At 42.5% G+C, this 27,664-nt stretch overlaps 1 protein-coding gene across 2 annotated transcripts in view; it reads right to left on the bottom strand.

Annotated features, from left to right (window-relative positions):
- Positions 1-27,159, bottom strand: part of RSBN1L (round spermatid basic protein 1 like) — a 49,199-nt gene extending 22,040 nt beyond the window's left edge. Inside the window, exons 1-4 of one of the 2 annotated variants that reach the window (XM_068167426.1) lie at positions 26,460-27,159; positions 14,009-14,122; positions 573-833; positions 190-254 (exon numbers count right to left, since the gene is read on the bottom strand). In XM_068167426.1, the coding sequence (XP_068023527.1) occupies positions 190-254; positions 573-833; positions 14,009-14,122; positions 26,460-27,099 (1,080 nt within the window). In that variant the 5' untranslated portion in view covers positions 27,100-27,159. Of the gene's footprint in view, positions 1-189; positions 834-14,008; positions 14,123-26,459 lie in introns of both variants that reach the window. The other variant, XM_068167419.1, reaches the window with a different exon arrangement.
- Between the last annotated feature and the right edge of the window lie 505 nt (positions 27,160-27,664).

Raw genomic sequence — 27,664 nt, 5'->3', positions numbered from 1 at the left:
TCCAACTCTGTGTCTCAGTTAGGTTCCTTATCTTTAATACTGCAGAACTTCTCTTAAATAATTCCCTTGTTTCTAGTCTTCTGCATCATGCACACAGCACAGGTAGTAGTAATTGTATTCTATAAACCCCATTCACAGTTGTTTGAAACCATTATATGACTTTAGAAAGTAAAATGTATAACCTCTTACCTGAGCATGAAAATTTGACATAGTCGTTGTCTCTATATCTTTCTTTCCCAAAATCTCCATTTTCACTGGTGAATTGGGAAAATTAAACGAAAAGTAGTCTAAAAAGTCAGGTAAATAAGTAGCTGCCCCATGAACAATACCCATTACATAGTAAGCTGCACAGTTTTCATTTTCACTAAAAACCAGACCCACAAACTCTTCTGCAAATCTCTCCATCTCCACAGGAGATAAGTGGGAGAGTTCATTACTGTAGGCATGGATAACTGATGCACCTCCGTTAGGCTGGTGCTCAATATGAATCAGCTGTTTGAACTCCAATGTGTCCAACCTTTTGAGTTTATTTTGAACCCGTGGCTCCTTTAACGAGACAAATGGAAACTCACTGTTCTCTGGTATCTTGGACTCATAGTCCTTCTTGGGATCCATATTTTTCCCATTGAAATCCTTAAGATGATCATCTATGACACCTTTGGCTTCCTGATCCTCAGTATCAGAAACCAATCCTGAGCAGATAGTCTGAATGGACTTGCTGTACATTTTTGGACGCTTCCTCTTCTCATTCTCTTTATGTTTCTTTTTCTTTTTCTTCTTAACTTTTTTAATCTGTAGCTCTTCTGCATTTGTTTTTGGTTTCTCCTTCCCACCTGTTGAGAGGGAAAAAAAGAAATTGTTAAGTATCTTCATATACTTAATTCCTATTAAAGATGAGGATTTGAAGTTACCAAAGGTGTCGTCCTTGCACACACAACCAGAGACCATTACCAAGGCTCAACAATGCATATCTCACTGAAGCCAAGTAGTAAGAGACACCTGCTGTGTTCACATTATGACTGACAAATAAGCTGGGAGGAAGAAATCACACACACAAAAAGAAGCGTCATTTCCCAAGGCTTCTTTCACGACGAGTCACAATCCTTAGTCACATCCTTTAACTGGTTCTCAGCAATTACTACACCAGAAAGTTCAGACATTTTATGACAGCTGTCAAATAGAGCCAAACAAGGGCTTTAAAGATGGTCAGTGAGTATCAGCCATCATCACCAAGCTGTTCAGAATATGCCACTGCCAGAACCTACCTTGTCAGGTGGCTTTACGTAGCTATTCTATTATACATAGTTATTATTACATAGTTATTCCTCCAGAAGTAAATAAACTTTGTTGAAACACATATGAGAACACCTAAAAAAATATCCTACATTACTTTAAAAACCAGTAATTTAAACACCCCCCAAACTAAAAAAAAAAAAAAAAAAATTCCAAGAAACCAACTACCCACCTAATACCAAATCCTCACCAAACAGAAACCAGCTTCAAGTTGTCACTACACTGCCCTGAAGTCTAGCATTTGAAATCACTTCACAATTTGATAAATCAAATTACTTTGCATATTACAACGCATTATTCATAACAAGCAATTCAAAGTTCAGACACAGGGGTTAAGAAGTTTAGTCTTAAAATGAAATACATCATTTTTAAGTAAACTCAAACTCACAAGAGTTGTTAGACACTATGCTGTATGCAGGTAATTCTCAGATGCTCAACCCAAGTAATTCACAAGAGTCATTAAGAAAAAAAACACACCAACAAACACCACATCAGGTGTTGGTGTACAGAATCACACTTCCCAGCTGGTAATTAAGAGGTGTGGATATGGAAGGTGCAGATACTGGAAAGAACAAGCAATTAGGACACTTGCCTCTGAGCCTCTTGAGCTTTGTGATAGCAGCTGCATACCTCTGGGATTTCTGAAGTGGAGGCAGGAGAGCCAGTTATCTCTCTAGCTTCTATTTTCTCTCCGTGTAGGGGGAGGGAAGGAATGCCCTGAGGTCACTTATTTCTTTCTTAGCCTAAACAAGGAAGCAGGCTCTAGGATTTCTTAACCTAATCCACACAGTTAAGAGCTACAAATACTTCCTTCACTGCAAATCAGATTTAACACAACACAGTTTCACTTTTAGCTAACAGAGTTCAACTGCCAAAGGGCACAGTACCCTCACAAAAATTCCTCCTTTCGCTAGCAAAACCAGCCTAGGCATCTGCAACACGACTGCTTAATTTTGTAAATCCAATATTCACCACTTCTTTGTTAATACTCTGTGCCACTGGAATCTTTAAATCTAGTGGGCATGGAAAGACCAAAGAGAGCAGCAACACACATACAACCAACTACTTCAAACCTTAGAGGAGTCCTGAAAATACTTCATTGATGGTGCCAGGGTACTTGAGTGAAGTGTCATCACCTGACAAAAATCTGTCTGTTGTTCACATTCTGGGATACTGCAATGGTATCACCAGTTCCATCCAGGGAGAAATGAAAACCAAGAAATTGTCCATAACAGTGGGAAGTTCTGTAACACAGGTTTAGAAATCTCAATCCAAACGTCAAAATATGGACCACAGAACAGACCATTTCCCCCTTCTTCCTCATGACAGGAATATGCAACTGAAGAGCATCCAAGAGCCTACAAGTATTTCATACTCTTAAATATGCTCTGATTTACCATATTAAGAATTGTTTTACTCTAAACATGAACATTCATTGCTAGACCAATGGATATCATAAAGAAGTCTAAACACTTATACATGTAATATTAGTTAGAACATAGAAAATATGCATTGAATGCTGCAGTAAGGTGAGGCAAGAGGAAACATGGGTTACCTGTCAGCCCACTTTATTTGTTCCCAAGTGGAGCTCAGATTTTCTTAGGAAGTGGCCACTCAGATCTGGGAGTTTGCACATAACAAGGAAAGGGTGGAAATCTAAATTCACTGGGGTACAATCAGCAGTAAATTAACTGGCAACAAACAATTTCTATGGTTAAAGCAAGAAGCTATTTACCACAGCAAGAGCCAAACTGTTCTCACACTTTAGCATGTCTGTAATCACCAAAAAAAGCCTGAAGAAGAATTAAGATCAGCATGCATCTCTACCTCATTTTTGAACATTCAGCAATGGGCAACCCCATCTAGTTGAGGATGCCCCTGCTTACAGCAGAGGGGTTTGGACTACATGACCTTTGGAGGCCCCATCCAACCAAGACCATTCTGTGATTCAGCTATTACACTGCACTCCATTATTACTAGTTGAAGTACATGACAAATAAAAATGGCCACGAATCTGCAAATGTGCAAAACTACCTCAAAAATTGGCAGCTTCCATTTCTACAGTAGAAGGTGGAAGATAATCTGACTTCCTCTTTCACTCTGCCCCCCCTGCATTTGCACTTTGTAGTGCTGCTTTTGAGACAGAAACAACAACAAAAATAAAATGTAGGTAACATACACAGTTAAAATCAGACAACTTAATGTAAGTCAATGCCAAAATCTGCAAAAGGTTTGTACTCAAAACCGATTGCAAAAATATGGTTTAATTAACTTGGTATATGCCTACATAAGTATTCAAAACCTTAAAGGTAATCACACTACAACATTTTTGAAGTCAAGAGCATTTGTGTTTATTTTCTCACCACCTCCATGAAACCTTCACAAGGAGGGGGAAAAAACCTCTTAACAACAGGATAAAAATAATTATTTTTCTTAATCACTGTCCAACTTGAAAAGACATTTTCTGCTCACTATATACAACTATTTTACTAATATAAACTGTTTTAACTTTTGATCACAGACTACAAAAGCTTTGTCATTTTTATATATCTCTCAAGTATTCCACTTCATCAGCACACACTTTCCCAAGTCATGAGAAGCTGCTAAAATGGTGCACACATTTGGAGTCAGAGAAATACTTGCAAGCAGCCTCTCATCTGTAAACACAACTCTATATCATTGGCTCGACGATCTGACTCAGAGTCCTGGTCAATGGCTTGATGTCACTGAAGACAAGCAATGACTGGTGTTCCTCAGGGGTCAGTATGGGGATCAGTGCTGTTTCACATCTTTGCTTGCAACACAGACAGGTGGATTGAGGCACTCTCAGCAAGTCTGCTGATGACACCAAGCTGTGTGGTGTGGCCAACACACCAGAGGAAAGGGATGCTGCCATCCAGCGTAACACTGTCAGGCTGGAGAGGTGGGCCAGTGCCAACATCATTAAGTTCAACAAAGCAAGGTCCTGCACATGCATCAGGGAAATGCCAAGCACAAAAACACAAGCTGGGCAAAGAATGAATAGAGGACACAGTCCTTGGAAGAAGAACTTGGGGGTGCTCGTTGATAAGAAGCCCAATGTGAGCCAGTAGTGTGCACTTGCAGCCCAGAAATTCAGCTGTGTCCTGATCTGCATCAAAAGAAGTGTGGCCAGCAGGTCAAGAGAGGTGATTTGCCCCCTCTACTCCACTTTCATAAGACCCTACCCAGAGTACTCTGTTCAGCTCTGGAGAACCCCCAACAAAAAGGATACAGAAATGTTAGAGGTGAGCAAAAAACATGATGAGAGGCTAGAACACCTCTCCTATGAAGATAAGCTAAAAGAATTTGGGTTATATGGCCTGAAGAAGAGAAAGCTCCAGACAGTATTTGAAGGGGGCTACAGAACAGCTGGAGAGGGACCTTTTACAAAGGCATGTAGTGATAGGGCAAGGGACAATAGCTTCCAACTGGAAGAAGCTAAATTTAGATTATACATTAGGAAGAAATTCTTTACTGTGAGAGTGGTACAGCATTGGAAAGGGTTGCCCAGAGAAGTTGTGGAGGCTCCAATTCTGGGAGTGCTTAAAGACAGGCTGGATGGGGCCTTGTGCAACCTGGTCTAGTAGAAGGTGGCTCTGCCCACAGCAACAACATTGGAACTAGATGATCTTTAGGGTCCCTTCCAAGCCAAATCATTATATGATTCTATACACCAAAAAGAATAGATCTGAGGTTATTTTTAATTCTGAAACACTTGAAGACCAAGACAGCAACAAACCCTGAAGGAACAAAAGGCTGTACAGCAAAAACGCCACCAGAAGAAGTATGATGCGAAGTAGCAGACAGCCCTGAACTGCTATTTGCAACTGCAAAGAAAAACAGAAAACTCAAAATAGGGAATGTCCATTCTTGGGAGACAAAATCAGAATCCCATCTTCAAAGGTCTGAGCTACTGATGCCACCAGAGAGGAAAAAAACACCTAAAAACATGGAAGTCAGAAGACAAATAGTATTCCAAGTGTTTGGGAGTTGTTTCTTTTGTTGGTTGTTTTTCTAAAACACTACTGAAATTGAAGACTTACCAACAAGGGTAAAACTTATTTCTCTAAAAGGACTTCAAGCAGAAACTGGAAGGTAAGATGTCTTCAAAATGGGATTAGTTGTTTTCAGCCTTTTTCAAATTTGAGCCACCTTATGCCACTGCATACACAAGATAAATTCTGTCAAGAGCTCTACTTCATTTTCACATTGGCAGTACGTGCACTTAAGAAAATTTATTTTTAGATACTTCAGACTGTATTTTGTAGAGAAAATTATAGCTGGAGTATAATATTAAATTGAATACTGAAAGACTGGAAAAATGTTAAATTCATAATTATTTGTTCAGCTTTCAAATGTGGACACATGATACAGCTCAGCAATCTAGGAACTCACTGCTCCTGGCACACAGTCCTACACTGTTCCTGGTACTGACTGATGCTCATCTGATTGTGCAGTAAATTGACTTCACAGCTCAGCAGAAAACAAGTCACTTCACTGCTAGATCATTGAACAGGATCAGCTTACAGCATTGTCAGACAGGAACTAGGCCACAGAGACCACCAAGAGCAGGCAATGACAAATAGCAGAACCCATTCCTCCGCAGTAGCTGCAAATCATTTGGTCTGCTTAGCTACACCGCCCACTACACCCTGCTCAGTCCACTCCACACACTGAACAAGGCTAGTTTTTTTTAAGGCTAAAAAAAATAATCACAACACTACCTTAACACATGTAAGAGGTAGGACCAGTTTTCCTACACCAAAATTTGGAACTTTTAAATTTAACACTGAATTTATACAACTTGTCCTCCTGAAAGTAACATTCTAGTACATTTCACTGCAATATGGATCAGACTACAGTTTCTTCCTCATCCTTTATTGGAGTGTGTGGATGGTACTGTACGGTATTTTGTTCCTCAGAGCGCTTTGACGTCAACGTATGTTCAACTTTAGAATATGTGTGTTCAATTGTTTTAGCACACAAAGGAATACAAATTTCTTGAGGAATACAAACATAAAATGGAAAGCAGATTTCTGGAAGTAGTATTTCTCAGCAAAGCTAAAATATGCTGCATACATCAAAACATTTTAAAGCCAAATGTGCTGCTGTTTCCAAAATTAGTAATGCCATTTGTCACTTGGCTAAGGGGTACCAAAAGCCCAAGTCACCCAACAGCAGGCATACAGAATTTGGTGAAAATGTAAGCAAGCAATCCAAAAGGCTAAATAAAGATCCAAACAGTGTAAGGCTGAGATATCCAAAGTAGCTTTAAGTGAAATTTGGCTTCAGCAGTGCAGTGCCTGATGCAATCTAACGTTTCACCTCTCAAGTAGTTACTATTGAGGCACGCACTCACATCCCAAAATCTTCAAGAAAGGTGTTTCAAGGAGTCCTCACCAGTAATCACAATACAGGTGCATCCATGCGATACACACACATACAAATGCTGGTTCAACCAGAGCAAAATTTCTCAACTTTGAGGTCAGAATCCCCAAAATCATTAGGGAAGAAACCTTAGAAGTTCAGAAAAGAAACAACATGATTAATACTAAATTGTTCTTTTTCCACAGTTTTCTAGCTGACAGCTAGTAGCAGGAAGGGACAAGCATTAACTGCAGCCAGTAATTAAAATCAGTTTTCACTTCCTCTCTTTAGAACTCAGTCACCAAAATTTAAGAGCTGAGAAGTACTTGGTGGGGGGTAGGAACACTGAGGAAAGAACAGTGTAGAGGAATCTAAACAGGTACCACATTTCCTAGATTTTTCATCTGAAGGACTGGAAAACAGCATCTTACTCCTTGTTCCATGGCACAGAGTCACAGCAGTGGCTATCCTTATCGTTACTTAAAAACATGAAGTCTTTAGCTTGTACCAACTACCTCCCACTGCAGTACTATGAGATGTTCTGCCTAGCAGGCTACAGGAGGAAGATTGGTAAGAAGTAACCTCTGGTTAATGATTTTCATTTTCTTCACATAGCCCCTTACGGCCAGACACGTCTCAAGCACTTTTTAACATTCTCACTGCAACCCAGACTAAAGGTACTGACACATTAGAAATTTATGATGACTCATCTCTGCTGCAGCTCTTCAGGCTGCCTTCAAATAGTCAACACAGAAATACCAGTTCAAACCACAAAAGTGTCCCTCTGGATCTTCCAATGAGTTTGAAGTTCATAACCACAAGCAACTGGAAAAAAAAAATAGCTTAGAACAGGGGCACCAACCTGTGACAAATAAAAGTCACAGCCATAGAGTACGAACACAAGAAAAGCCACCCAGCATAAGTAAATCATGACAAGCCTTTTAGACTCTAAAACCCCTTGACTGTACCAGCCAGACAGTTAACTAACAGAATTTTATCTTTTAATATATCATTATCTATTTTGAACTTGCTTTCATATATTTTTCAATCTGTATTTTTTTATAATGATGAATTAATGAAAAAATATTACAAATAATTCATAAGGATTAGAAAAACTGACATCCTAATGGAGTTCAAAAATGCACACACAATTCTGAGCAGGCACGAATGCGCAGTCGTGCTGCAGATACAGAGGATGAGCAGGATCAATCATCGACAGGTTGAAAAGTTAACAGACCATGTGCTGAAAACAAACATAATTCAAGGTGTCTCAATACACTGCCCAGGAAACAAACCAGACAGTAGGAGTACAACTGAGCACTGACAGCTATCTTTTTCTATTTATAGGTTTTACAGATTGACTGCTAAACATCAGAAGAGCCAGGCTCAAGATACATCAAATAATCCTATTTTATGTTGTCTAAGCTCCCCCTGAAGTTGAATAATCATAACCACCTTGAGAACAGCTATTCCAGACTTGGAGGAACAGGATGTGATTAAAGTTACTACAAGGATACCTTAACTCCTATCTTTAAGATAACTGTCTACTACCCATCTGAGCCACACTGGAAGATCTTAACATGCTTCCTCCCATACCCTGTTCCAACAACTACATTTATGAAAGCTTCAATGGCTTGTTATAAGAATAACCTATCCCGTTACTTATGTTGTTCAGAACAGCAGAGGTCTTCTAACACAGCCTCTGTGTAAATATTTTTTTAATGAAGACCAAAGATTCCCATTTATTAGATCTGTATAGTAAGACTTGCTGTCTTTGCAGCTTCCATTTTACCTGCTGGTAATAAAAGGCTGGTATGCAAACAGAAAACCTGAAGAACCTCACTGTTAAGGCAGTGCTGCACTCAACTCAACAAACAGCTCCCTCTTAGCTCAACAAAGACAAGCCAAGTCTGTTCTTTCCACAGGAAGACACCAGCTTACACATTACTCAATAGCTAAGCTGGTATCTCGAGATCTGATCAACATAGGCCTCTGACCTCATATGGGCATTCCAAAGATAATAACTTGTTTTGAAGATTTCAAGTTTTTATTTGCAAATAAAGCCCCAGATAACAAAAAAAAAAAAAAAAAAAAATTAAGGAATTTGTTCCTAACTTCAAAAGCAGAGTCTGAAAATAACTGATTAAAAAAAAAATGGTCTACCTAAATAAGCAACGTCCTCACAGAAAAACTGATGCATCATGACCCACATAAGTGAACAGTAATGTGGATTAAAACTGGCTTAACTGCTATGCTCAAAGGATCATCTGCATAGTCCAGCTGGAGGACAGTTGCTGCTGTAGTAATGCAGCTCTTGATACTTTGTGCCAATATTACGCATTTTCACTGAAGGCCAGCATCATGGGACAGAGCACCTCACCCTCAGGAAATTTGCAGGTGATACAAAATTCCAAGTAGTAGTGGACACCACAGGGTTGCACTGCCAGAGACAGACCTTGGGAGACTGCAGAAATAGACCAATTCAGCAGCCAAAGTTAACAGAGGGATATACAAACTCCTGCACCAAAGAGGAATAATCCTGTGCTCCAGTACAGACTGGGACACAACTGCTGAACCTAGCAGAGAAGGACTTTGGGTTCCTGGTGGATGACAGAGTGACCATAAGCCATCAGTGTGCCTTTGCCACAAAGCAGGCCAGCAGTCTCGTGGCAGGATCAGGAAAAGCATTGCAACAGATTGCAGGAGATGATCCTTTCCCTCTGCTCATCACTGGCAAGATACATCTGCAGTACAGAATTTTGGGTTTTTCAAGCTTGGGAACTTTCTGTGGCACCAGGTCAGCTAGCAACAGATGGAGTACATCCGTCCGAGAGGGGGAAAAAGAAATGGCCTATCCCCCAAAGGGAAAAAGGTTCTAGGAAGGGAGTTGGCAGGTCTTATTAACAGGGCTTTAAATTAGATTTGAAGAGGGAAGGGCTGAACAAGTCTCCCCAGATAGGAGTCTGGGGGTGGTAAGCTGGAGCCAGGGGTGAAATCAGCAGCCCAGCTGAAATGCATTGTACACTAATGCGCACAGCATGGGTAACAAACAAGAGGAGCTGGAAGCCTCGTTACAGCAGGAAAGTTGTGACGTAGTTGCCATCACAGAAACGTGGTGGGCCGACTCACATGACTGGAGCACTGTAATTGATGGCCACGGGCTCTTCAGGAGAGACAGGCAAGGGAGAAGGGGTGGAAGGGTGGCCCCGTACATCAGGGAAGCTCAAGACACCATGGAACTAGAGATCAAGGATGATCAGGCTGAGTGCCTGTGGGTGAGAATTAGACCAACAAAGCAGACATCCTGGTTAGAGTCTGTTATAGACCACCCAACCAGAATGAAGAAGTTAATGAATTATTCTATAGGCAGCTAGAGGCTGTCTCAAGATCACCAGACCTTGTTCTCATGGGCAGCTTTAACCTGCCTGATATCTGCTGGGAACTTAACACAGCAGAGAGGAGGCAGTCTAGGAGGTTCTTAGAGTGTATGGAGGATAAGCTTCTTATCCCAGCTGCTGTGTGAGCCTACCAGGGGTAAGGCTTTGCTTGACCTTCTTTTTACCAATAGAGAAGGGCTGCTGGGAGATGTGGTGTTTAGAGGCTGTCTGGGGTCCAGTGACCATGAAATAATTTGAGGTTTGAATATGCAGTCAAACTAAGAGGGGCAGCAACAAAACCTCCACTCCAGACTTCCAGAGGGCAGACTTCAGGTTACTCAAAGAACTAACTCAGAAGGTACCTTGGGAAACAGTCCTTAAAAACAAAGGGTTCCAGGAGTGCTGGACCTACTTCAAGGAAGAACTCTTGAAGGCGCAGGGACAGGCTGTGCCAATGTGCTGGAAGATGAGCCGCCAGGGCAGACGGCCAGCCTGGCTGGGCAATGAACTTCTGGGTGAATTAAGGGGGAGAAAAAAAGAGGCTGTATCATCTTTGGAAGGAAGGTGAGGTAACCCATGGAATGTTTAAGGATGTTGCTAGGTCATGCAGGAAAAAAAATTAAAGAGGCAAAAGCCCATTTAGAGCTTAGACTGGCCTCTGCTGTGAAGGACAACAAAAACTCCTTCTACAGATATATTAATGGCAAGAGGAGGGTCAAGCACAACCTCCACTCCTTGGTGGACATGGAGGGGAACACAATACCAAAGATGAGGAAAAGGCAGAGGTACTTAACACATTCTTTGCCTCTATTTTTAATAGCAGGATAGGTTGTCTTCTAGATGACTGGCCTCCTGAGCTGGCAGATAGAGTCAGGGAGCAGAACAGTTCCACTGTGATCCAGGAGGAAGTAGTTAAGAGACCTGCTCAGCCACTTGGATCCCCACAAGTCCATGGGACCAGATGGGATCCACCCTAGGGTGCTGAGAGCTGGCAGATGAGCTGGCCAAGCTACTCTCCATCATTTTCCAACAGTCCTGGCTCACTGGAGATGTCCCAGAGGACTGGAAGCTGGCCAACGTGATGCCCATCCACAAGAAGGGCCGGTTGGATGAGCCAGGGAATTACAGACCTGTCAGCCTGACCTCAGTGCCAGGCAAGATTATGGAACAGGTCATCTTGAGCGCAATCACACAGCACTTATAGGATGGCCAAGGGATCAGGCCCAGCCAGCATGGATTTAGGAAGGGCAGGTCCTGCCTGACCAACCTGATTTCCTTCTATGATCAGATGACCCGCCTGGTGGATGTGGGGAGGCCTGTGGATGTAGTCTACCTGGACCTCAGCAAGGCCTTTGACACCGTCCCCCACAGCAAACTCCTGGCCAAGCTGTCAGCCTGTGGCTTAGAGAGCAGCAGTCTGTGCTGGGTTAGGAACTGGCTGGAGGGCCAAGCCCAGAGAGTGGTGGTGAATGGTGCCACATCCAGCTGGAGGCCAGTCACTAGTGCTGTCCCCCAGGGATCAGTGCTGGGCCCCATGCCCTTTAATATCTTCATCGATGATCTGGATGAGGGGATTGAGTCCACCATTAGTAAGTTTGCAGATGGCACCAAGCTGTGGGCAGGAGTTGATGTGTTAGGGGGTAGAAGAACTCTGCAGAGGGACTCTGACAGGCTGAGCAGATGGGCAGAGTCCAGTGGCATGAGATTTAACACATCTAAGTACTGGATTCTACACATTGGCTACAACAACCCCATGCAGAGCTACAGGCTGGAGTCAGAGTGGCTGGAGAGCAGCCAGGCAGAGAGGGACCTGGGGGTGCTGGTCAACAGCAGGCTGAACAGGAGCCTGCAGTGTGCCCAGGTGGCCAAGAAGGCCAATGGCATCCTGGCCTGTATCACGAATAGTGTGGCCAGCAGGAGCAGGGAGGTCATTCTGCCCCTCTACACTGCACTGGCTAGGCCACACCTTGAGGACTGTGTCCAGTTCTGGGCCCCTCAGTTTAGGAAAGATGTTGACTTGCTGGAATGTGTCCAGGGAAGGGCAACAAAGCTGGTGAGGGGTCTGGAGCACAAGCCCTATGAGGAGAGGCTGAGGGAGCTGGGGTTGCTTAGACTGAAGAAGAGAAGGCTCAGAGGAGACCTTATGGCTGTCTACAGCTACCTAAAGGGAGGTTGTAGCCAGGTGGGGGTTGGTCTCTTCTCCCAGGCAACCAGCAGCAGAACAAGAGGACACAGTCTCAAGCTGCATCAGGGGAGGTTTAGGCTGGATGTTAGGAAGAAGTTCTTCACAGAAAGAGTGATTGGCCATTGGAATGGGCTGCCCAGGGAGGTGGTGGAGTCACCATCACTGGAGGTGTTTAGGAAGAGACTGGATGGGGCATTTGGTGCCATGGTTTAGTTGATTAGATAGTGTTGGATGATAGGTTGGACTCAATGATCTCAGAGGTCCTTTCCAACCTGGTTAATTCTATTCTATCGGGTCCAGTTCTGGGCTTGTCAGTCCATGGTCGACATGGGCATAGTGATGCATGTTTAGCACAGGGCCCCAAAAAATGATTAAGGGAGCAGAAGAGCTTACTCTCACAAGAGAGGCTGAAAACATTGGATTGATCATCATGGAAAAAAAGGAAGTGTAAGGGGAGGAATAATTTTATCAGTGTGTACAAATACCTGATGAGGTGGTGTGAAAAAATTTAGTGAGGCTCAAAAGCACTCAGGTTGGAAGGGACTTCTTGGTATCATTTAGTCTGACCTCTTTGCTCAAGCAGTCACGTAGAGATTGTCCAGACAAGTTATACAACCTCTGTAGGTAAACTGTGCCAGTACTCAACCACTTTCACATTAGGAATGTTTTGGGTTTGCTTACATTCACACAGAATTTCAATTGTTTAAATTAGTGTGCAGTGCCTCCCACCTTGTTGATCACTGGTGAAAAGAGTGTGGCTCCATCTTCTTCATTCCCTTCAATCAGATGTTTATACACTTTCATGGGATCCCTCTTTGAGCTCTCCTGTCTCAAGAACTACCCATCTCAGTCTTTCCTCATAGGAAAGATTATAGAACAGAATCACAGTACAGTTTGGTTTGGAAGTAACCTTTAAAGATCATAAATGAGGTGGTTCAGAACCCCGTCCAACTTGACTTTGAATGCTTCCAGGAATACAGCATCTACCACCTCTCTGGGCAACCTGTGTCAATGTTTCACCACCCTCATTGTAAGAAATGTCTTCCTTACATCTAGTCTCAACACACCCTCTTTTTCAGTTTAAAACTATTCACTCTTGTCTTGTCACAACAGGTCCTCCTAGATACTCCACTCCTTTCACCAAAAGAATAGCTTTTAATCACAAGACAACACTTTTTTACTGCAAGAGTGGTCAAATATCAATACCAGGTGTCCAGAGAGATTGTGGAACCTCCATCTTGAAGATACACAGTTTTGGTTGTCCTGAGCACTCTGCTCTGGTTGCCCCTACTTTGCATCGAACTAGATCTGTTCCAATCTAAACTACTCTGCAAGGGAGAGGGAAACTATGCAAATTATTTCTGGGAACTAATTAGAACAAGACACCTTTTTCCTAAGAAATATAATGAATGTGGAACCACAAACCACAATGTGTATAAATTAAGTAACCCCTCACCAAATGGCGCACACTCTAGGCAGGGTGATCCTCTGTAATAAAGAATGCCTGCTCTTTAATACTACACTGTGTTCAGGAATTTGATTCCAAATTTTTGGTGATAGTTACATTTTTAATCTCCAGTACCTAACACAACTGACAAACAAAAATAACTATTAGAATGAGGTTTTAACTTGCAATTTGCACACCAACTAATTAAGCAAAAACATATGCAAGTTAAATGAAAGACATATTAAAATTCATCATACAATCCAATTACAAAGACTTTAGAGGACTAGAATGAAATACCACTACGTACTTTAAACTTACCTTTCTGCAATAATTTGACCTCTCCATTTTCTTTCTTCATTTCATTCATTATTTTGTGCTTCTTCTTCTCTTTTTGCTTCTTTTCCCTTTCTTTAATTTTATCTTTGACTTGAGCTGAAATGTAAAGTTTTTACAATTAAGAAGGAATAGAAAACTAATTGGCACATGCATATTTCACATTACTCTTATGTAAGCTCTATTAAGAGGATAAAAGGAGGAGCTACAAGGAAATCCCAGCACTTAAAATATGAAAAGCAAATATTTCTGTTGCATAATCCAACATAAGCTTATTTAAGTCAGAGAAGTTTTGTTTATTATGTTAGAACTGCACACAACAACTCAGCATGCTTACAGTTTTTGATTACTCCTACTAACCTCTCTGTTGTTTTGCATCTATAGTCAGCTCTTATTTCTTGGCATTCAAATTAAGACTCATTAGGTAGGAAATGGGGAAAGAGACTACAGTTTCTATTCTCTTAGGTGCACATGTACACTGGAAACCTCATCCAACTATTTTCTGTAGCCAAAACTTAAGATGTTTTTGCAAATAGCTTGGAATGAAGACGTGTCAGCTGTAAAATCTTTTACCTTAAGTCTACATGCTATACTAATGCATTAATTCCACTAAAATGTAACAAAACCATAAGTGTGCTGTATTTGCACAGATGTAACTCAGTGGTGCTTCCCTTGCTTGCTTACAATCAGCAGCAGCCCACCTGAGCTGTCTCATTGTTAATTTCTTGATGTGTAATTCCAGGTTTTTAAACCACTGTCATACAAAAGCAGAGCTTTGAGGCATGCTTTCTACATGAAAATTACTAGGTTGAAATGGAATTAATAATTTCCAGAAGCAGTCTTTCAAGCAGAGGCTAGGTTTAATTCTGGGGTCAAGCATTTAGAGAAGGCACATTTTACTAGGCTTAGATACACTGCAGCCAGCACTTCCTGCCTAGTTTTTGGCCTGAAGCCAAGTACCTGCTCCAAGAGTTTGCTGAGCTTTTTAATCTCCCCATGGAAAGCTTTTACATAATGTTATGCTTCAGAATGTTTTCTCAATGATAGAGCTGTGAGACAATCCTGATATTTTATTTATGATACTTGCATTATAAACCCTGCATGGAAGCCAAGAGAAATCCAATTACTTTTCCTTAAGCATTCACACAATGGATAAAATAGGTATCTTCACTACTAAGAAATATTCCTTAGAAACAAAACAGGCCTTTAGTTGCAGACACAGAGTATCCCTAATCAAACTACTTACAAAGCATGTCAGCAGTTAAACAAAAGGTGCAAAGCATTAACAATAATTCACATAAATAAACTATATAACTGTGACTCCACAGCATTCATATCCTTCCTTTTAGGAGTCTTCTAGTAAGGCAACAGAACTTGAACCCTAGCACCTGCTAGGATGAAGAACGTGTTTTGGGAAGAGGCTAAGAAAGAAAATGAAAACTACAAGGGCTAACAATTGAGATGTGTCTGCTGTCTATCCACAGATCAAGATCAGCAATGCAGAGAGAAGAGAAACTGGCAGCACAAAAATAATAAGTAAGGTAGCTGTGCTTACAACTGTCTGGAAGCTGCAGTTCTAAGCAACTCTAATAATCACATCCAAGAACAGCCTTCAAATGGTTCAATGAGAAGGGATGACAAAGCAGATTCATCTGTACAGCAGGCCATGAAATGGAAACTATTTTTTTCAAAGCAACACAAAACTGTACTTTCTCAGAATATCTTAAACACATGTGAATCTCCCTCTTTAGCCTGCTTCTCCCCAAAGAGAAGCCCCCAAATTCAAATTTCAGGTATGAGTGCAACACAAGTTTCAGTAATACTGAAAGCAGATGCTCACTCTGCAAGTAGGCAGCTCACACCAGGCTTGATTTGTAACCTGCACTGAACGTTTAAGTCAGGATTATAATTACCATGGAAAGACCAAGATTTTATCTCAACATTTGCATACTGTTAAGAGACACACTTCTGCAATCTGGAATCAAAGAAAGATTGAGGAGCCTATACAAATTGCTGAGCGTTGCTGAAAAGGGGACAAGGGAGAGACTGAAAGAATTTTTTATTGCAAGGCTCATCAATAGCATCACAGCCAATGAATATTCCAGCTTTGTCAGAAACAAGAACTAAGGGCAGAGAACAAGCTAAAACCTTTTAAAGAGCCTCTAGTTTATTTTCACATCTCTAAAGCAATTCGCAGAGTCATTGGTGAAACGTTCCAAAGGAAACAATGGGTGTCCTACGACCTCCTCAGCAACAGCCACAAGCAAATCTCACCTGAAGAGATTGCAAATACAATGTAAGTGCAAATGAGAAACATCTAAAATACAGTATTTCCCTCTTAGAAAACACAGTACTGTAACTAAACCAGTGTACAGCCTAAGGCAAGTAAAGAACAGTTGAGAATCCCAATTTAAATATACAAACTCTCAGGATTCCTCCTTCAAAGCCCACAGACTAGATAAGCAGTAGGTAGTAGAGCTACCCCCCCCGCCCCCAACAAAAGACACACGAACAGTATTGAAATAAAGTCAAAGGTTCACGTAGTTGTGTTCTATTTTATATCTATGTCAAAATAATAGTAATTTCAGGGATTAATACTTAACTCTTAGCTTAAATGTCTTCAGAGTCAAAAGCATTTTCTAGCTTGGCTGGCAGAATTTAAAACAATTCTCAAACAAAACTCTACAGATTTTCCTCACTGAGATATTCCATTTCACACCTTTCAAAAGGATTCAATGGAATGCAGACATTTAAAAAAAGTTTTTTAAAGGTAAAAAAACAATCTAACAAATTATTTTAAAACTGAGCTTATCACAAAATCTACTGCCATTTATCTGTGCTGGCTCCACAAAGTTAGTAATCTAGAAGCATCCAATAGTCATTATAGTCAATAAGTGTGATACAGTTCATTACAGGAGAGACCTCTTTGGGACTCTGTAAATGCAACAGAACTTTATCTCTAATATAAGGTACCAATCCCCACCCCCCAGACACAAGTAATTTCAGTCCAAATCTCACTTTCTCAACCAAGAAACATAAGAAGTCTTCATAAAAATCCTGCTTTAAAAAAAATGCCTCCAACATTAAGCAATTAACAATCTACATGTCATACACTAAAACAACCAGTAAGTGAGGTTAAGAAAACTTGGAACTTTCAAAACACTACCTCTCCATTTCGTTTGTAAAGCAACAGCATCTCAAAGTAGTAATAGGTAGACAGATGTTTATACTCATCTTTCCATGTTCACAGACTGGTCTACAATTAGCTTTCACCAGTACAGCTCCCAACATATTTTTTAATTAATAAATAAATAAAAAGGCTTCAGCTGCTGAGGGAGCAGGCTGGAATGACTCCGCAGAGAAATAATGTAACACAAATGGTCAGCAACCAGGCCAAGAGAACATCGAGTACCAACAGCTATTGCCTCCATGTGTCACAGCACTGCAATTGTCACTGGAATAGTTTCAATTTTCACAATGCTTAAAAAATGCAGCTTCAGAAAACAATGAAAATTTACGTTTCATACACTAACGAGAAGATAATGTCAGCTCCAAGTCAGATGAAGGGACAGTTTTTTCACTCTGAGGACATTCATTCCACAAGCCAACTTACGCAGATGTAGCCGTGCCTAGAAGCTAAACACCCCTAATTCATAAATGCTCATAGCACAGTTCCATTAATTCAGGTAAACAAAGGCACAAGTTAGTCACAGGAGCAACCCAGTACTTGTGCTGCATTGCTGCAACATGTTCTACAGGGCTGTTTGGTTCAGTTTTGGGTTTGTTTTTTTTGTTCTTGGGTTGAGAGGAAGTGGGTGAGGGTGGGGGGGGGAAGTTTTGGGATTTTTTTCTGGTTTGGTGGGTTGGGGGGTTTTGGGGGAGGGGGTTGTTTGTTGCTTTGTTTGGGGGGGGTGTTTCTTTGATGTTTTGGGGGTTTTGGTTGGTTGGGTTTGGAGCTTTGTGGGTTTTGTTATTGTTGGATTTTGGGAGAGGGGGATGGAGGTGGGGCAGAAAGGCATTAAAAAACGTTGTAACCCAAATGAAAAATTTAATTAAAAAAACCCACAAAATTAATAGGCACAATATATGTTCCACAGGAAATCACAAAAACATTTATATAATAAACTTTTCAAAAATCCATCATTATGTGTGAAGCCATCTAAGCTTACTCAGAGTTGAATAACTACTTTTCCATTTTAGTAGATATTAAGAAGACCTTCCAGCAATATCACCTACACTTTTATTTAGGCTCTCTCCCTTTTAGCAAAGTTGTTCTGTTGAGGAATAACCGAAAGATTAGTGCAGCTCCAAGGAGCAAATGCAGGTCTCTCCATGTCAGTCATGTCAGGAGACATGTCAAGGCCAGACAGCACGTGTTCATGAATAGTAGGTCCTGCTTGACAAACCTGATCTCCTATAACAAGACAACTCAACAGATGAGGGAAAGGTTGCAGATATTGTTTGTCTGGACTTCAGTAAAACCTTTTATACTATGTCCCACAGCATCCTCCTGAAGAAACTGGCTGCTCATACTTGGATGGGTGGAAGCGTTTTTGGCTTGAAAAAACTGACTGGATGGTTGGGCCCAAAGAGTGGTGGGGAACGGAGTTAAATCCAGTTGGCAGCCAGTTCCAAGTGGTGTTCCCCAGGGCTGTTTTGGGACCATATTTGTTCGGTATCCAGGCTGAATTCATGGGTGAAAGTCAGTTGTAGGAGGTTTAACAAGGCCAAGAGCCACATCCTGTACTTGGGTCACAACCACCCTATGATATGTTACAAGTTTGGAGCAGAGAGGCTGGAAATCTTCCCAGCAGAAAAGGACCTGGGAGTGCTGGTTGACAGCTGGCTGAACATGAGCCAGCAGTGTGATCAGGTGGCCAAGAAGGCCACCAGCATTCTGGCCTGCATCAGGAATAGTGCACCCAGCAGGAGTAGGGAAGCAACCATGCTCATGTACTGGTATGGTGAGGCCACACCTCTAATACTGGTTCAGTTTTGGGCCCCTCACTACAAGAAGGACATTGAGATGCTGGAGTGTGCCCATAGAAGGGCCCCAAGGCTGGTAAAGGTTCTAGAGCACAAGTGTTAGAAGGACCAGCTGCAGGAACTCTGATTGTTTAGTCTGGAGAAGAGGAAACTGAAGGGAGACCTCACTTCTCTCCACAGCTCCCTGAAAGGAGTTTGGAGTAAGGTGGAGGCTGGTCTCCTCTCCTTAGTATCAAGTGATAGAACAGAAGGAAACAGCATGAAAATGTGCCAGGGGATGTTGAGATTGGGAAAAATTTCTTTCTTGCAAGAGTGGTTAGGCGTTGGAACAGGCTGCCCAATGATGGAGTCACCATCCCTGGAGGTGTTCAAAAATACACAGATATGGCACTTTGGACATGGTTTAATGGCGTTAGGCAAATGGTTGGACTCAATCTTAGAGGTCTTTTCCAACTGAAAGAATTCTACGATTTTATGCCAATCCGTGTTTTCACTTCTTTTATCAGCTACACGAATCCAATATATCTCTACAAAATTAAGTAATGCCATGACTATACTTTTAAAACGCAGAGTTCTGTAGGAATAAGTATCCCTGTTTAGAGGAAATACAGCACCCATGGAATGAAGAGATGACTACATGTCTCATTCAAGTTCACACAGTGAGTGTCACCACAAAGCCTTTGGTTCTAATATCACAGAAATAGTACACCCATGAGTAAAATGCAGCAACAGCAGTATAGGAAAATAAGTGCTATATACGGACAGGAAGAATTCCATTGTAAAGTGTTTCACCTCAGCATTCTAAATGGCAGCTGAAGAATGTTTTCACTTCACAGTGAATCCACATAAAGAATTTAATTCAGTGCCATGCATGCTTCCTCTTGAAATCCAAACTCCTCTTTCTATGGATCTTAAATATGTGTTCCATTTCTAAGTTAAACAGCCATTTACAACTAAAGGCTATAGTGAAAGCTTTCTGTTCCCTATCTGGGTAGATACATTCTCATAACGAGTCCAAGGATTTCCCAAGTAGTAAATAAAGGAATAAAAACTCATACACCACACCATTCAGATTTCAGAAATTTAACCAGATCTTTGCCTCTACTACAAGCTTTCTACAGACAAAAAAGTAAATTGAGTGCATAAAGAACAAGCCAAGAGGGAAATGCTCTGTTATGGATAAAGCACAACTGTGGTTGCTGTCACACCATGAAATTCACACCTTAAAGCCAATTCAGGAACTTGAGCAAGTCCATTTCAGCACTGAAAGAGGCAAGCTTTACAACCTACTTGGATCCCAAAGGCTGCAGCTGCTTTGCATCAGTTTTCCAGACGGTAACCCACACTAGTAGTCATAGATCACATTCAAAGTATTCTGCTTCTCTCCTCCCTTTGATTTAAGGGCTGTCACTGCACATCAGGCACAACATTTACAAACTACAGCTAATGGACACATCAATACAGTTACACCAACAGTATTGTAACTGAAGAGAAGGGGGAGGAAGTGGGGAGTAGAATATCAGTTGCCATTCCTTCCACTGGCACTCTCCTCCCTTCAAATACCCATAAAAATCAAACTTAAGAAGCCATGTTTACCCGGTTATGCAAATACACTAAGTAAGTTTAACACCGCTATGTTAACTGTTTTGACACCTGCGCTCTTATTAAGTCACACAAGGCACACTGGTGAGCAGACTTCCCGACTTAATGAGCATGAAAAAACCATACAGTATTTCTGAGGCCATGGAAAAAAAAAAATATAAAAAACACCACCAAAAAAACCAGCCACCATGACAACAAGAAATATTTGGCTGACATCCTTTCCAGTAATTAAAGATTAAAATTTACGATATGACTAAAGAAATCCCCTTACCATGCAAGAACATTTCCCCAAGTCCTCCAACAACTGGGAAGACAGACCCCCTTCAGAATCAAAATACTTCCATGAAATTTAAATCTAATCTTCACACTTCCAAGAGAAATTCTCTACAGGCAGAACTGAACAAACCAAGTTTAAGCTCATGCACTGGGAAGTTGCATCAGAAATTAGTAGCGAAGAACACGACAGCTGCAAAGAAGGCCTCTATGAAAGGTTTCAAATCTGATGTTTCAGTCTATCAATCTTCTCTCAGCTAAGAAAAATTCTTGCGGTTGTAGAAAAATAAGTAGGTTTCTGCTGCATAAATCCCATGAAGAGATGGATTCACGTACAGAAGGGGCTTGCTTTGTTCTCCCACTTAGAAAAATTAAGATTTTGTTCTGTCATGTAAAGCTGCATGGTTATTTCACAGAAATGAAAAGGGAATGGGGTTGCTCAGGAAAGAGATACACTACTCCAAATTCACCTGGACATTGGATACTTAACTTAATGTCACTATTTGCTCTCAAAACTAAAGTGCATATAAATTTCAAACATCCAAAGAAATATCAGAAGTCCCCCTTCCTCTTGTATTGTATGCTTAAAACCCTAAACGCTTTCTAGAAACTGCAGATTACAATGTGTCATGGATTGCATTCAACCTGCTGCTGTTATTCATATCATGCTGCAGTCACGCCAGCTTCAAAACGTGAAAGACCTAAATGGAGCAAAGTATTATGGGGCTTGAAGTTCACATTGCAACATGGGAGGCTTCCCTTCCAGGGCTGCTTCCGAGTTTGGGTTCTTGGGTGTGGTCTCTTTCTGCAGGGATGGCGGCAAGGCACGCAGGAGTCTGGTAGCTGCTGGTTTTTGGTTTCTGTTTTATGCTGGGCTTTTCCTCAATTTCACTCTGCTTCTCTTCAAACAGGCTAAGCTAAGGTAATATGCATTGTATAATTAGATTATAAGATATGTATTATAGATTATTACCTAAGCTAACTTGTGCTTATGACACCTCATGTTATATTAAACTCTATCTCAACTCTTGAGTTTTGTACCAGGGAGCAGGCAGCTTAGTCCTTGCACTAAACCATTACACTGCACTGCAATATGTAGATAGAAATATATTAAAGAATTCAGAAGAGAGAGATCAAGAGGCCTCAAAAAGCATGACAATGCCCCCTGAGCTAAAGGAGCTGGCAGGGGGAGAGGGAAGAGAGTCAAGCCACACAGTTAAAAAAAAAGAAAAAAAAATAAAAAGGCAAAGGAAATAAAAGTCAACAGATGGAAATGTTTAGCAGAAATTTTAAAAAGACAACCTTGCTGTCAAGACACATGGTGCCAGTTCTAAAGAAGAGGAAAAGATGACCCAAAACTTTATCTGACCTACTTTGCTAAATCAGATTATGAGAAATGAGCATTCCACTGGATGCATACTAAACTTAACAAGCCAGAAAAGTCTAATTTCTTGAAAGCTTAAAGCCCAGAAATGTAATGAAACCCAAATCAATGAAGTCATCAGGAAGAATCAGAGGTAAACACCCATTTAAAACCTAATCTATGCTTTAAAGACAGCAGAAGGGAGGGAGGAAAAAAAAAGCATGCAAGATCATCATCTCAGAAGGGTTCGCTCAATTATTTAATTTAAACACAAGCTGTACGTCCTGGTTATGACTCTGTATCTTAAAGGTCTTTCTAATTAATCATAAGATGGATAAATCTGTAAATGAGGATTTGTTCAAGAAAGAAAATGCAAAAATTTTCAAGAGCTGTAAGCACGTCACCCATCTTTGCTATAACCAAACTTAACATCTTCCTATCACTTACAAGTGAAAGGTGCCTCAATCTCGGCTGTCTTACCTAGCAATCACTATTGCAAGCAAAAGACAAATACCAGCTCTTATAATCAGCTTGTTTTGAATGGTAGGTGAAAAAAACTTCTCACAATTTCCCAGTGTCAACATCCCCTATAATCATCACAGACTAAACTGGAATTAGGGAAATGCAATTGGTACTACTCAAAGTCCTATGATAACAGTTTTTCAAGTCCAGATCTCACATTCACTCACTCCACACCACTCACATCCTTGTTCCCTGCATGATCTTGCCTGCACCACAGTCCCTGCAATCCCATGAGACAGATTTTGCCATTCTTCCCTCCCTCATTTTCCCCAGTATTAAGGTCTGTACATGCCCTCTCTCTCTCATCAGCAAAAGGCCTTTTCTCCTAGCGTATGCACACAGCTCACTGACCAGAACTGAGACTCCTCCTAATTGACAGACACTGGCACCCTTGTCAATACAAGGTTCAACTGGGAATTCAACTCCAACCCATGCTTTGAGTTTGTACCCATTGCCCCTTGTCCTGTCACTGGCCATCTCTGACATGAGCCCAGCCCCATGACCTGCACCCTTCAGATATTAATGTGAATTTGTAAGATCCTCTTGCAGTCTTCTCTTTTCCAGGCTAAAGAGCTCCAAATCCCTCAGCCTCTCTTCCCAAGATGCTTCAGTCGCCTACCTAATCACCTTTGTGGCCCTCCACTGGACTCTCTTCAGTAGCTTCCTGTCTTGAGCTGGGGTGCCCAGAACTGGATACAGTACTCCAGGTGCAGCCTCACCAGGGCAGAAGGGCCTCCCTCAACCTGCTGGTCACACTCTTCCTAACACAGCCCACAACACTGCTGGCATTCTTGGCCATGAGGGCACAATGCTGACTCATGGGGAACTCTCACCCCTTCCACTTGTTTATCTTTCCATACTTCTGCCTCTTTTAGAGACTTCTTCACCTTAGCTTCCTCTGCAGAATCTTCTTTCTGGCAGTTGCAACACTGACATATGTATCCATTCTGAATGCTATGAGGGAAAAAACAATCAATACCATGTCAGCAGTGTAATTTTCCACAGCACCAAAAGCAAGAAGGTTGTCTAACTACAAACTCCAGGACTTGCCAGATGCACGTATCACAGCATCTACAAACTCACCTTGTTACACCAAAAGGGACATATTTTTCTCTTACTTTCCCTGTACATATTCCGTGTGTGCAAGCCTCTCAGGTGTTTTGGGGTTTTATTATACAATACCTTCTAAATCCACCTTGTTGTCACACATGTGGGCTGCCTACATTTTTCAGTCTTCTTGTATCCCACCCTTCCTCTAACCTTGTCTTTTCCGCAGCACCTATGTATATGCCTTTTGCCCAAAAGAAGATCACAATCAGCTACTTCTTGCACAGCTTTTGCATGCTAGTTCCCCTTATTTCACATCAGTATCTCCAACTGGCATATTTACTGTTGCAACCAGAGGCCCTGTGATACCTTCTCCTAGTCTACACCATAGTCCCAGCAATTTCAGTGCACAAATTCTCTCTATTCCACCTTCCCACCCTCATACACCACTCTTATTTTCTCTCTGTAGTTAGGATCTGCACACACACACATCATTCTTATCTCCATGAATCATAACTGCCTTTCTCTGAAAAGTAAATTATTCACAGGATTAACAGCACAAACCTGTTCTTTAACCTACAGTCAAATATCAAACCACTTTAAAAAGGCCGTCAGCTGTCATCAGAACACTCAGGGCATCCCTCATTTCCTTACAGCCTTCTCTGCAAAAAACATGCGCTTTACCGAATACAAAGGTTTTCATTTATATAGGAAACTATGCCAAAAAGCTTTATCTATAAAAACCCCTTCCTCTAAATTCTTAAGAGTCAGATGCCCAAGTTGCATTATTTGTCTTGGAAAAAGTTATTTTTTGCCTGTACTTAGGTTTTCAGGCAATAAATGAAAGGTGGAAAGATCTGTTCTGAGTGAACAGCAACTAAAAAAATCACCTTCTTGTGCCTGTCAGTATGTAACTGCTGAAGAAACATTCTTTCCGTATACAAGGTACAAAATCTCCTTTTTAAAGATGAATCACTGCTTCCAGAATGGTTCCATTAACAATTACTCAACTGACACCCTAAGTGTCATCATTTCTTCTACCAATGTGCAAACCCCCCTTATAATCCTGTTACTGTAACACTGTTCTCAGAGTGACTATAGATATTGCTTCCATAGCTTTGCTAGAAAACCATCAGGTGAGGTTTTTTAGCAGTTGCCCTTGAAGATTGGAAGGCTTCACCAACATCATCTCTGAAGAGATCAAGTATTTTGGACAGAAGGAAAAATCAAGTAAAATACCTGAAAGCACTGAAATGTTGTACTTAAAAGACCACTTGTCCACCAGCAATTGTGATCCCAAGAACAAAATGATACATGCAAAACACTGACCAAAAAGCAAGTAATAATAAATAAATAAATAAAATAAAAAGGGGAGTAAAACAAAGGTATTAGTGGAAATTAGTGGGAAAGGCAGTAAGGTAGCCAGAAACATAATCAACAGACAAAGAAACATATTGATACCAATAACTCTTCTCTACAACCTTGGCTCATCCAATAAGTACATGTATAGAACACAATCGAAGTGCCCTAGGCCTATGTAACAGCTGTAATTTCTCTCTCCATTGAAAGAAGGGAATCTTGCTTTAACTAGGTAAGGAAGCACGTGTTTCAAGTTCTTCATATTTCAACACAAATGCAAAAGCATCAACATCTGGTTAAGAGCTCACTGGAGAGTGAGAAACCATACACCAGAAATAAAAACATACATTCCTGTCTATTCTGTATTGCCTTTTACTTCTTAAGTGTTTATTGTTGATCACATCAGCAAGAATCTATCCTAATATCTTGTCCTACCAGGTATGGCAAGACAGGCCTGAAGGTCTTGAGCATTTCTTGGAAGATACTAGCCCAGTGATTTTCACACAACAAAAAGCAAACCTATAACAGCAACTAAATGAGATTTCAGAAGTCTAAGTACCTAAATTGTAACTGCATGCTTTTTAGTATTCAATGACTTTGCCTCTAAAAATTAATTCCCTAACACGTGAGATCATTTAGATTTAATTTTAATTTTGTGGGGTTTTCCCCAGCGTGTGGTCTTCCCCATTTCCTCCCCCCAACAATGACAAATTTAGTTTTGTTCCAGATCTCCAGTAAATTACTAGGCACTCTTATTTCCCTAATAGGTAAGAAAACCTAAGGCCTCTGGCAGCTTCTAGCTGACGCCATCACTAATTCCACACCCCCTTTTTTGACAGGATTGACGGCAGACTAAGCTGCCATCGCCTTCTCCACAAACTTACACAACGCCAGCGCTCTCCTCCCTGAGTCTAGCAAGCAGTCAAGCCTAGCTATCCTCGGCACAGTAGAGGGCAGGGCAGAGGGAACAGACAGGTAAGGCCCCATGAAACGGCACTGTCCCGAGGCCAGCGTACCGAGGCGGGGCGGGGGCAGGCAGCCATTCTAACGGCTCGACCCGAGCATCGCAACCATTTCCTGCTCCGCCAGGGTAGCTACTGCTGCTCCGGGCACCTTCACGTACAACACCATACCCACTGCACCCAGCCCGGGCTTGATGCCCCTTCTAAATTTCCCTCAACCTCCCCCCGCTCCGCAAGTCTTCCCGCGTCTCAGCTGCCGTCAGGCTGCGGGCGGCGAACGATCCCCCGCGGGCGGCGCACAGCCACGGTGCCTGTCCCTCACCTTTCGGCAACACCAGCTTCACCTCTCCGTTCTCCTCCCGTCCTGCCGCACTCAGGCCCCCGTCGCCATCTCCCAACGCCGCGACCAATGCTAGGGCCCCGTGCTTCCTCCTCTCCTTGTCCCGCTTTTCCTTAGGCTTCTTCGGCTTGGCGCTCCCTCCTCCAGAGCCGGCCACCCCACCACTACCGCAGCCTCCCGCCTCGACGGACAGAGCCAGGCGGTGCCGGTGGTGGCGATGCTGGTGCTGCTGGAAGGAAGAGGAAGGGGAGGCGGACGAAGGCAGCAAAACGGCGGGCGATAGCAGCTTCCGGGGCAGCTGAGAAGGGAAAGCAAAGCCCCCCGTGCTCCCGGAGGGGCCAGAAGGGAGCGCAGAGAAGCCCCACGCCGCGGGATTGCTGTAGCTCGGCACGACCGCTGGCAGAGACAGAGACTGCTTGCCGCTCCCACCGCTGCCACCAGCACTGCCCCCTTCACCGTTGACACGCTTAGTACCCTTCAGGCTCCTCTCATCGGCTGCCTTCATCTTCTTGGCGGCTGGCTGAGACCCACGGGAAACCTTCGTATCTGAGGCCGGCCTAACGCCAAACGATTCCTGCTCAGGCGACGCCGCGCCACAAACAGCACTCGACGATTCCGCCATTTTGGGCTCCTGCTTCTATTTACTCTCGGCTCGACTCGACCGACAGAACCGGGTGGGGAGGGGGGCCCCCAGCCTCGCCCAATGGCCAGAGGAGGCGCCGGAGAGACAGCGAGATTGACCAATCGCAGGACGAGAAGGGGGCGGGTTCTCAAGGGATTGGGGACGGCGGGCTCGGCTGAGTGCGCAGTCGGAGACTGGGGGCGAGGGGACGGGGCTTCGCTGTCAGGGCGGGCGCAGCTGTTTTAGGAGCGAAGCGACGCAGGGCCAAACCCGGCCCACGGCTCCAGCGGGTGTGGCGGGGAACGCGGGGCCGGCAACCGCCACGAGCGATGGCGGGTGGAGCCGGCCTGTGGCAGCCAGAAGAGGAGGCCTGGGCCTGAGAGAACGCAGCCAGTGGGGCAACTTCTCCGGGTTCCGGATGGTCAGGCTCGTCACGGCGGGTGCTGGAGGCGCTAGCGAGCTGGGAGCTGGTTTCCTTTAATTCTTCAGGTTTGGAGCTTACGCGCTGCCAGGACGGTTGAGGGGATCCTTGAAGCCTCGTGGGCTGTTTGCTGAGAAATGCTTT

Source organism: Melanerpes formicivorus, unplaced genomic scaffold (assembly GCF_026170545.1).
Source record: "Melanerpes formicivorus ecotype bairdi unplaced genomic scaffold, bMelFor1.0.p_v2 SCAF_3, whole genome shotgun sequence".
Classification (NCBI taxonomy): domain Eukaryota; kingdom Metazoa; phylum Chordata; class Aves; order Piciformes; family Picidae; genus Melanerpes; species Melanerpes formicivorus.
This window is presented reverse-complemented; position numbering and strand designations above follow the sequence as displayed.